A 12,635-nucleotide genomic window follows, 5' to 3' on the forward strand; every position below is an offset into this window, starting at 1 on the left:
CTTTGTGAGTTAAGGGGTCTCCTGTCAACCCAGCTACCACCTCTCGGGGAGGTGGAATACCTACATCAATGGAAGAAGTTCTCCCGATGGTGTAGATAGTATCTTCACTAAGTGTTCCAGTGCTGTATATGTAGCCAAGCCCTGATAGTTTACTACATTAAGGTTAGGTGAAGATTTGGGAACCTTGGCCATTAGACTGATAGTGTTACTTGATATAAATTAACCCCAGAGACAATCTACTGTCTGATTAAGGTGGAAAATGAAAGAAACAACCCCTGCCTCTTTATCATTAAATAAGATAATTGCTAATACAATAATGAGCGTGCTGCCTTGGCCTGTAGCCATTGGGCTTGATTTTTATTTACATTAATTCCCTTTCACACTGCTCTGGTGCCCTAAAATGGGCTTACATTGTGAAAATGGTGTAATGGGGTCTTCATGTAAATGAGAATCAGGTAATTTCTCCACTGGTAACATTAGGCCAGTTATCACAGGAACATAGTACCTAGAATTGCATGCTACATCATACAAGCTGGGATGATAAAACAAAGGTTGGCAGAATTCAATTTTTGTTTTTGATATTTTTGGTGGATAATATCAATGTTCATTTTAAAGCATTGTTCATGTTTTTATCAATTTAAATGTTCACAGCTGGAAATTATGGGGATGAGTATCAGACAATGGGAGGGTCAGACAATATCTGTTTAATGGTAGTAGACACTGAGATTCCAAAAGTTAAAACTTTATATGCATTAAAACACAAATTGTCAAAATCATGTCAAAATATACACAGTAAATATCGTTATATCAAACTTTAATAAGTTCTTAAGCAGCATTTTTCTTACTTTGCTTATCTGTATATTTCCATTTTTGTTGATGGATTTTTTTGTCTGTGTGTGTACAGTGACATTGAAGTTTATTGACATGTGCCAATAAAAATTTAATCTGTCCAAGTCTAAAGATAATGCATATCGCTGCTGTTGTGGCTTTCTCACCTTTCTGGCATAGGAACAAGTGAGTCATACTAACCCTTACACAGAAAGGCCAGAGTATGACATTATCACCCTCTGATCAGTATAGGCTGAAATACAACTTTAGTTTCTTAGACACACAGCTCTGTCTGGCAGCCAAGGCAGAATTCCATCATAGGCAAAGCCATTCAATCACTGATATAGAAGGGGGAAAAGGTGGTAAAAGCTAGGGTGCTAAAGCACTAACGAAAAAAATATGAGAAGTGCTTAAAATGTTGACATATGCTGCTTTCAGTTTTGAGCACCACATGTCAGAAAAGACAGACAAATTAGAGAGAGTTTAAAGCTGAGTAACAATAAATGGTAAATGGTTTGGAAAATAAAATCTCAGAGGAAAGGTTAAGATAGGTAGGTATATTTAATGCAAAGAAAAGGAGTGCAGAGATCGTCAAGACCAGATTTGATAACCATCTCTCTCTGGATGAATCAGGAATTATCAAATCCCTTATCAAGATGCAAAGGGATGAACGAGATGACACATTAGAGGTGCTTTTCTATAAAAACAATCCCAATATTGTAAAACAATATTGTAAAATCAAGATACAATTGCACTTTAAAGGAGATGCATAAAATAATATCAACCATCAATCATTTTATTCTTCTCCACTTCTAGTTTTAATACCTCTCATTCCTTTATGAGGAAATGCAGCTATGCATTTACATGTGTGAAATGATACAGTCCTGTACTATGGAGGCTAGCTCCAGCTCAGGCTTGAACCATTCCCACTGAAACTGTCACATGAACAGTTGTAGAGGTATATGCAAGAGAATCATAATTTCTGAAAAAAGACATTCCTTAGGTGATGCGTGAGACACCTGTTGTTTCCATATTTTAATTAGCAGAATACAAGACTCTTTCAAGAAGAGAGAATTTTTTTGAAAAGTCTCATTTTTTCATTGCCTGACAAATCTCTCTCCCTCTTCCTCCACTACACACTAGCAAAAGACAAACAAATTAGCTTTTCATTATAACTTTCGAAATAAGCTGCTTCAGTTTCATAACAAACAGTATGGCTCATTATCAGTTTCATTAACTGGGTCAAACTTAATTCAGATTTTTGTTAAATAAACCTATGCCTTAGTAACTCATGTTTCATGAATAATGAGGTGTTGATAAGGATAAATGAGAAAAAACAAAACACCTTTTATACATACACCAGACAGATCAAATGATGAGGAAAATCAACGGGGGAAAAAGTTCTCAGATGGATTTCAGACTGTGAATGACAGATATTTAGCTGCAACAGCTTGACTTTAAGTCATCAAGACAATACTGCTATCCTTTCAAAATGCCAATAAAATTTCACTATGTTTATATTAAAATCATATCTGTTGATATGTAATGCAATGCATGCCTATAAATGAAGTTTGTACTATATTAACACACAATGGAGATGTATGGTATACTACCAGTGCAATAAGACACTTTTTTGAAAATCGTATCATTACACCAGATGGCATTTATGTTTTATTCTAGAGAATATGAACAAGAGATGGTTTACATATTGCCTGCCCTCAACTAATCCGTTTACATTTCCTCATTTACAGTCTATGTAAATTAGTGACAAAGATAATAGTTAGGCTAACATGTTAGTTTTCTAAACAATAACCTGGACTGCCATATTCTAACTCACATTTAATTCTTTCAAAAAACAAATGCTCCACTATTTTATATCCAAGCAGAGATTGTCTATGAAGCATATTTATTCTGTTCTTCACTATGGTTTATGTTGTTTGTGATACTTAATGCTTCAATTGCTGTCAATAAACATGCTTCACCAATAAACTGATAGGTACACTTCACAGATATTCCAGATTCATACAGTGCAATGTTCTCACAACACAAAACACTAGGAAATCACTGTATGAATCCAAGAATTCCTACCTCTCTTGTGGTTTGCAACTTGAACAGAAGAAACAGTTGACAAAGATAATTTGGGAGCAACTGGATAGGTTTAAAAACATGAACAATAAATTAGAAAGGTATCATATAGGAACAAATAAAAAAGCTTAAAAATGAATTACCTTAGTCACTACATTTTTAATTAGCTTTAAAAAATTCAACATAAGTGAGTATTTTTTAACTATTGTTTGCTGTTCTGAAAAGGAAGGTTGATATTGAGGTGAAAATGAGTGAAACACTATCAATGATTAAGGTATTGGAAATGATAATAATTTGAAGGGTTTTAAAAACAGGAAGGAGAGACCGTTTTAATATCTGCATTTTTATTTGGCTTTGGCTCAGATGTTATACATGACCTAGGGAGTTTCTTCCCAAGTCCATAATTACTGACTATACAATACACCTCATGGTCTGTATAGTTTTTATCAAATTTATGTACAGATGTTGTTCTAATTGTACTATAAAGAAAAGCATAATAAATAATGTGCAGGTATGGGCATCATTCTGTAATCAGGATGTACATATATTATACTTCAAATACTGGACTCAAGGATCTTAATTCTGATAAACGTTAAACTCTTAACAATATGCTCCAAACAAGTAATCTAACCACAAAATATTTGAAGTTTTTTGTGCTTTGTGTTCTCTCCTAACATGTAAAAGCTTAATAAAATTTTCATGTGTGTGGGAACAATGCATAATCTTGTACTGCTCAAGATGCATTGTGAAGTGATGTTAATCACTTGCAGTATAATTTGTTAAACTATGAAATGCTTTAGAAATGCTAAGTGTCATTTTGTTGAGGATGTTTTGATTGATAATTCATATGAATAACAAACTGAACTTTGCTGCTAATCCTTAAAGAAAGCAGAAGAGCAGAGATAAATTTGTCTCTCTTCTTTAAGGAACACATGCAGAAACTTGGAAAATATAACATGGACTAGCTGATTAAGATTATTCTATTTGTTAGTAACCTATGTGTATCTAGGGCAGCCTCAGTTTCATCACCATGATCAAGGACTAATACTGCAGTCCGTACAATATAACTCCCCAGCAAATTGCTAATGTATTTTGTTTAGCTTAACAGCTATTTCCTGGATCTTCCTCTTGCTCATTTCCTCCTCCTCCATCTGTATTCATTAGAGTTTAAAAAGAACATCCTGTGCATAACCATGGCAAGCTGCAGGCCAGAGTTCTGCAATTCTGGGGGAAGGGTGCAAGGGAGATTGGGGAGAGCAAGGGGATTTCATGTTAAATAATGAACGGGTTTACATCTGATTGTCAAATTTGTAGCATGCAAGCTAGTATGAAGACAAATTCAAATGGAAAAGCATTTTACTTTATATTTTATTACTCTTAAAATCACTCTATCCCTTTCTACAGTAATCATCATGCCACAGTCTGTCACTGTAATTTTTTGTGTGTCATTGGAATTCAGATGCAGAAGTATTGCACTAGGGATTTCAGAGAGATTGCTGTCAATGCTAGAGGAGATGTAACTTTTAGACCACAAAGAAAAATACTTAGAAACATCTCTTCTGTGACCTGACCTGCTTAAAAAAAAAAATGGAGGAAAACCCAAATTCTGAAAATATTGTATATAAGATTGTTAAAATAAATTCCAGGAGACTATGGTCCAACTGTCTTCGACTATGCAGCTGAGCTCTGAATACAAATGGGAATAACATTCATTTCACTTAAGAAAACAAAGTGAAAGAGAGACATTAAGAAATGGGTTTGATGTAGACCATGGAAATCTTTGGCACTCAAAAGTCTTGAAACTGTCTCATAAAGCAAACTGCGATGTCTATACAATTCCAGGCTTCTCCAGAGATTCACTTTAAATTTAATCTATGAAATTGCTTACAACTTTGGTGCCTGCTTTTCCATACTTTTTGCAGTAGTGTTTCTAGTCCAGAATCTGTATATTAGAAGAAGCCTTTTTCATGTAAAATTTTGTTTATGCTAATTCTCATTAGATTGGTTTTGACAATACCATTACTTAGTACCAACAGAAAAAGGAGCTGGATTATTATTATTTTTTGCAAACATGTGGGATTTTATTAAAGCAATTTAAGTAACTTTCGACCAGTAGGAATTTTACAGAATCCTACCTTGATTTGGTTTAGAAACCTCAAGGGAAGAAATATTCGGCCATATCCTATCAAACTTTGGTGGATCTGCATGCATCAGGAAAAATCAGGATTTGTTATTTACATACGTGATATTGTTCTAAACAGAGAAGTGTATGGACAAAGACATAAACCACAAACATCTGCTACTGGACTTGTCTATGATGCACTTGAACAATACGTGACTCCCACATTGAACAAGAACAAGCAATTGATGATTCCCAAAACATTGAATGGACATTAAATACTGTATATAGCAATTTATCTTTCAGGATTTTAGATATTAACTTCAGTGTTAAGAATATATACTGGAAAGATATATATATTTTTAACACTAATCACAAACCAGGAACCTTTCTGTTTATGCTATTATTTTAAACCTAGCGTCCAGAGATAAAATGACAATATCATACAAATACAGTAATTTCTTACTATAACATCTCATTTTAAGGACTTTAAATCTACAAATACTTACATAAAAAGAAGCTTCTACTATCAGCAAGTTATATTTACTAGGGGAATGAGTTATTTGTTCTCACTTTTGTGTATTGTATCTCTTTCCCATTGCCCCATCAATATCTTATATAGCTTAATTTCTTTTAAATAAATAATGAAATTAAATTTTTCTTAAAAACATTAGATAAAGGAAAAGATTTCTGAATTAGTTGGGTAGATTCCCAAACCACAGATTTCCCAGTAAAAGGTGAATCCCCCTTTTCTTCGTCAGATGCATCAGTTTACACATATTGGAAGTGCATTGCAGCAGCCAATCGGAAAGGGAGCACACACAAGTGAAAGGTATCAAAAACCTGTATTTGTAGAGGTAGAAAGATCACCATAGCACTTGATGAAAGAGTGGCTAGAATTGTATGCACCTGTGAGATAACTTCCCCTTTTCTAGAGTACTGACTTTTATGGCTTTTATAAATTACTTTATTTGGTCTTGTGTTTGAATAATTGAGGATTGATCTCACGTGTTAAGGGACTGTGAAAATAGTCTCTGTATGTGATAAAAAACAAATAAAAATAAGAGTGAGGTCTGGATAAAGAGAATAGGAATCTCCTAGCTGTCTTACCTGTTGCCTTGATTGGACCTTATCCTTTTACTCTCCTAGCCACTGTGTAATAATACATCAAAAATCTTTGAGACAGACTAAAGTTACATTACAGATACGAAGTGCTACTGGCAGAATGGCTCTCTTCTTGGCACTTGCCCTCCAAAAATACAGAATAGTAAGGTGGCCATCAGCTGAAATGGCCTAGGCATTACCAGTAATAACATCATACTATGTCAAAGCTCAAAGGAAATCTGCACAACACTTTCAAAAGATGAACTTAGGAGCTTAAATTCATAACTTTGCTAGATACTAAAAATCATGGACTGAATAGACACACTGGATTTATGGGTTACTACAACTATCCCACTACAACTCTATCCTGCTAACGACCCCCCTTCCAGCTGCTTTCCCCCCTTCCTTTCCTCCCTATGACTGGAGGAGTGTTAAAGGGCAACAAAAATGATTAGGGGTCTAGAACACATGACTTATGAGGAGAGGCTGAGGGAGCTGGGATTGTTTAGCCTGCAGAAGAGAAGAATGAGGGGGGATTTGATAGCTGCTTTCAACTACCTGAAAGGGGGTTCCAAAGAGGATGGCTCTAGACTGTTCTCAATGGTAGCAGATGACAGAACGAGGAGTAATGGTCTCAAGTTGCAGTGGGGGAGGTTTAGATTGGATATTAGGAAAAACTTTTTCACTAAGAGGGTGGTGAAACACTGGAATGCGTTACCTAGGGAGGTGGTAGAATCTCCTTCCTTAGAGGTTTTTAAGGTCAGGCTTGACAAAGCCCTGGCTGGGATGATTTAACTGGGAATTGGTCCTGCTTCGAGCAGGGGGTTGGACTAGATGACCTTCAGGGGTCCCTTCCAACCCTGATATTCTATGATTCTATGAAAGGGCTACTTTATCTTAAATGGCCCCTTGAAATATATGTTAAGTATGCTAAACAATCTGTTCCACCTTGTTTTTAGCTGTGACATGAGTACCTTTCCCAGACCTGAAGAAGAGCTCTGCGTAAGCTCAAAAGCCTCTGTCCCCAACAGAAGTTGGTCTAATGAAAGATATTACTTCACACACCTTGTTTCCCTAAAGCTCTGTAATACATTTAAGACCAGCCCTATGGAGTATCTGCCACTGACTAAAATATACTGGGGAGGCAGGGGAGAGATAGCTCAGTGGTTTGAGCATTGGCCTGCTAAACCCAGGGTTGTGAGTTCAATCCTTGAGGGGGCCATTTGGGATCCGGGGCAAAACTTGGGGATTGGCCCTGCTTTGGGGGTTGGACTAGATGACCTCCTGAGGTCCCTTCCAACCCTGATATTTTATGATATGCCTAATCAGAGCAATTCTTACTTGGAGACACATATTTTCAGTCTCTTGTCTGAATGAGACTACTAATCACGTAACTAGAGATATCAACCAATTTACAGTTCTCTCGGCAATATTGCTGATAGCAGTACAGGATGTTCATGCTCAAGTAGATTATGAAAGCTTGTTTCAAGAAAACCTATTTAAGCTACGGACCCTATATAGGGGATGAACCAGGTTAGAAAATACAACTCTAAGGACCTTCCAAATTTATTTACAGTAAGATGAGTTTGCCAAGGGTACACCCAAGAAAGTGATACATATGTATTTATATTATAACTGATTGAAGTAATTTTGAACGTTTTTGTGCCTGGAGGTTACTCAGTGTTCAGGCAGATACATCTGATGTATACAAGTAAATATAAACTTTCTGGACCTTGGTAATGTAGCTAATGCACTGACTGGTTTAATTTTCCTACTTAGAAATTTTTCCTTCTCTTCTAGGAAGGTCTTCTTTGACTACTCTATGATGAGTAGGTTTATTTTGTTACCTCCCTGTCTATTGGTGGAACTTGTCATCACCAAGATTTTCAATTTCTCAAGAAGAGTCTTTGTTCTTATCTTTGAAACCCAAGGTTTTATTTTCTGGATAATATTTTTATTGCTCTATCAAAACTTCCTTGTGAGACTTGCCTCACAAAGAATATAGACTGTCCTCATTATCTGGTATAGACCCTTAACATCCACAGGTTAAAGGTTTGTTTTGATTGGGCTTGAGTGTGTTAGGGCCTTATTCCAGGATGTGAAAGTTATATTATTTTATGTATGTTTAAAAATGTAGATGTTAATTCTAGAAATTAAGCTTTTAAGCCTACAGGATCCTTCTATTATGTATTTTATTGTGTCTGTGGCTTTATGCAGTAGGAGCACATTCCTGTAATTGCATATTTTCCTGTGTAGTTAGGTTCTCTCTTACCTCAATTGTAGAAGAGTTTTTGAGTCATCAAAGGAGCCCACTGCATGCATACTGTAAAAGCCAGATACTGGAACAGATTAGTCAGCCTCTGAACAGCCACCAGTCAGACTCCTTTAATAGGTTATTTAATAGCCAGTCATTCATTTACAGCAATTTGTGAAAATCTTTTTTTTTTTCCTGAGTTACTAATAGGCAGGCCTTTTCTACATTGGGCAATTGACTGGAAGAGATATATTCCAGTATAGCTCTCCATGTGGGCACTTTAAATCTGGAATAAAAATCACATTGTTACAAAAGAATTACTTTGTGGTTGAATAATTTATCCAGAATACGGTGACTTTTATTTCAGAATAGTGTGTCCACATAGGGGCTATTTCAGAATAGTTCACTTTACAATAGCTATCCCTCTGTCAATTTTCCTGCATAGACAAGACCTAACAGTAATAGTTCTGAGAACACAGGAGGAGCAAAGTTTAGCTTAAAAGGAAAGCTATGGAATTGTGATCTCTGAAAGTACATTTTGAATACATCTTTTAAAAAATGTAGGTACTTTAGGCACATTTAAGTGTAGAGGGATGTGAGACATGTAGCTTAGCAGACAATCTATTTTAAACATTACTTGGAAAAAAATTCTGTACTGCTGGTTAATCCATCCTGCAACATCTTGCCCAGGTAGTAAGGAGAAAATTATTGTATGATGCTTAACAAGTTTATAATCACTTGCTCATAGACTTAAAGGCCAATAGAAATTTTCGCTATTGCTTTTCTTTTCACTGGATTCTTTTATAACAATGTTAGAACAATCTGTAGTGCTAAAGGAAGGGAGGGAATATGTATCAAATGACCACTGGAAATCAAAATTTGGACCAACTGGCACAGTATGGTCTTAATTTGGGAGGTTTATGTGAAATAAGTTGGTAGTTTCAGCCCAATTCCAACTGGATGGATTGGAACACAAAAACCACTGCCACAGTCAGCAGAAATTAAGCATCATCCTTATTGGCTGTTTCAAGTGGCCAAACACTGAGTTGACAAGGTAATTAAACTGTGCTCTCAATCCAAGGTGCTATCCTTCCAGAGCAACACTGAGGAACGTTGTTAATGGAGTGTGTGAAAGAGGATATTACTGCTCCATGTGCTATGCATGTTCTTTGCCTAGTCAGAGTATTTGTCTCCTAAGCTAACAGTATTACACAAAGATTGCATTTGCTTACAATTATTAATAAAATAATTAATAAAAAGCAGTCTTGAGTTTAGTTCACTCTGAAGATTGACAGGGGCCACTTGAATGACCAAGTGATCATTTGACTGGTACATAATAGCAATGACACAACTGTCCGAGAAATTGAGAATTTTGTGATTGGGGAAAATTTGTTTAAAAGTCTTCACTTTTAAACCATTTTTATTTAAAAAGTAAGAAAAGCATGAATGCTAAAAAAATCACAATCCAATTTCATTTAAATCATTCCAAGCTGAAGTAAAGCACCTGATCATTTAGGCTTGGCCCTGCCACTGTCTTCTTAGACTGTAAGTTCAGTTAAAGGCATGTCTCTTGTAGTGCATATGTAGAGTGCCTCGCACAAAGGGGCCCTGTTCTCATTTGGAGCCTCTGAGTGCTACTGTAATACAAATAATTAATAAATGAAAGCATATGCCACTCCTATTTAAATCAGTGGAAGATTTGTATATGAATTCCTGGCATAAATGGGTATAATTAGATCAGGTGATATTTTATCACCACTCTCGGGGAGTAAACTATGACAAGGACAGTATTTCACCCTCATTGTATTTCTTATTTCAAATCAGGGTGATGCCTACCTCATGCAAGAAGCTTACCTTAGGGATGAAATCAACTTTTTCTCACAGGTTAATAGAATACTATAGAATAAAACTGAGCAAAAAAGAAATGTTTCAAAATTTAGTCTAAATCTCCCTCGTTTTAGGAATTCAAAAATTTAAAATTAAAAAAATGTTAACCAGTGCTAGCTAGACTATTTTTTTGGGCAATGTAAGACATTTCATACCTCTTCCTTAGACGGATGAAAATACTGCATTAAAGTGGAGATGGAGTTGTTTTATTTGGCGTGGAAGCTCCTCAGCCATAACAGCTTTTACAACTGTTGGAAGAATTTGAATTGAATTAGTGGCTTGGGTGTCCAGCTATTCTCTCACAGAAAGAGAGCACGCTTCTGCAGAAATGGTTTCAATGGGCCCCGATGATCCTGTGGTGGAAAGTTTTCATAAATCAGAAAAAATCCACTGTTTCTAACAAGCAGGCTATCTGGGTCTCTTCAAACTCAACAGGCTTGATGACATTTTCTGGTTACCTAAAGGAAAGTAGTAATAAGAATACATAGTAGATCTAAATAGTTCATGGAGGAGGAGAGCTCTAAATCTTTTCCTATGGAGTAGAGTTATTTTGGTCTACTACAGAACTGGTGAAATTGGCTGTTAATGTTGAAGACTTGGTATATCAGACTGTGGTGCAGAAGATCTCTCTCTCTCTCTCTCTCTCTGTAATCAGGATCTGATTTAAAAGTCAGAGAGCTGATTTGGAGAGTTCAGTCTTCTATACTCTATGGAATTCACTGAATATTGTTAGGAAGGAGGAGGGCAGAGGTGGACATGGGGAAAGAGAGGTGGAGAAAAATTTCATATTTTTTTAGTCATTTTAACTATACATTTTTCTGTGGCTTTGTAGTAAGAACAGCCAGCACTGCACAGCTGTCATGGCAGAGATTAAATGCTTGCTGACTTTCTCCAGTGTCTCATCATTTGATTGCTTTTACCTCATTAACAATTAAACTGAAGACAGCAGTGCAATTCCTCCACATAGTGTAGTCAGTTAAGGTAACTGTGACAAACTAACTTTGAAATTAGCTGGAAGTGATAAAGAGTGCACCTTCAAAAATGGTGAATATGAAAAATATTGAAGTGCCATTGGCTGTGTCTACTGGTGGCTAAAGCCAGGCTATTCAGATGTGTTATGTTGGTGGACCTGGTGAAAATACTTTTTTTTTTTTTTTGCCCCCAATGTAAACTTCTGTAGTTTACCTTTCACAGTGTTGTAGCATATAGATTCTCCTAAGCTACTGTCACCCCACATGGGAATTTTCTCTTCCAGGGTGAAGTGGTAGTTAAGTTCCTTTGCTCATTCAGTTTCAGGAAGTGCTGTAAATTGTACAAATTGTACAAATGTGAAATAGATTTGTGATGAGACTTACTGAAGAAATAGTATAAAAGATTCCCAAATTCTTATCACATGGGACATTAAGGTTTTCTTCCAGATCTGGAGTTCAAATTAATGTATTATGCTCTACTTGCACAATGAATTTTTTATATTATAGAAAATCTAATTAGTTAAAGAGCAATTCAAATTAAACTTTTATTTTTGGGATTTAGAAGTATTAAGGCAGAGGGAGCGTGGGGACAAATACTGTAGCTTCCTTGATGTTATGACTATGATGATTAATAACAATGCTTGGCTAAGAAGATGATTAACCTTGTTATTTTATTCACAATTCACACTTGTATCAAACAAAACCCAAATCAGAATATGTTGTTGCTGTGTCAAAACCAACATCTATATAATATCAAGCCAGTTTAAAATGTCTTCAAGGAGAAAAACATCTGAGAGGTCTCTTGACAGGAGAGGAAACTTTTTCCTGTCTCTTGACAGGAGAGGAAACTTTTTCTTTATGTACTAATATATCAACTCAAATAATAATAGGGAAAGATTAATAAACAAGGGCCAAAGTCTGCACTTCATTATGCACGTTGACTCTCCTGCTTAAGTTAATGGGAATTGCATTCAGGACCAGAACTTGGCTCTACAGAAAGGGCTCAATCCTGCAACCACTAAAGTTAATGACAAAAACTCCTACTGACTTCAGTGATGCATGATATCAGGACGGTAATATTTACAGTGATGAAAATAATGGGAGAACTGGAACTCAAGTGTTTGTTAGCAAAAACCTTGGGTAACGTGCAAATTCATATAAGCATATCTGAGACCACTGAAAGAAGTGTTCATCCTGACACTTGCCAAACCTGAAAAATACCCAGCTGATATTTTAAGATTATGAAAGCAATGCATGAAAGTCATGCTGTACAATCTTTAGACTTTTGTGTCTTGAATTGGTTATCCTTCCAAGAGAGATTTCTGTTTATTTGAAATTGGCAATTAGAAAAACAAAAAACAAAACATAAATTTTGATTTACCATTTA

General features: G+C 35.8%; 1 protein-coding gene across 2 annotated transcripts in view; it reads right to left on the reverse strand.

The window, feature by feature from the left end:
• The window catches only part of NTNG1 (netrin G1), a 199,058-nt gene that overhangs the window by 46,153 nt on the left and 140,270 nt on the right, over positions 1-12,635 (reverse strand). The window contains exon 5 of one of the 2 annotated variants that reach the window (XM_073356854.1): positions 5,049-5,114. The exons of the other annotated variant lie outside the window; for it this stretch is intronic. Within the exon in view, the coding sequence (XP_073212955.1) occupies positions 5,049-5,114 (66 nt within the window). The remainder of the gene's footprint in view (positions 1-5,048; positions 5,115-12,635) is intronic. 2 annotated transcript variants of the gene reach the window in all.

This window comes from Lepidochelys kempii, chromosome 8, assembly GCF_965140285.1.
Source record: "Lepidochelys kempii isolate rLepKem1 chromosome 8, rLepKem1.hap1, whole genome shotgun sequence".
NCBI lineage: Eukaryota > Metazoa > Chordata > Testudines > Cheloniidae > Lepidochelys > Lepidochelys kempii.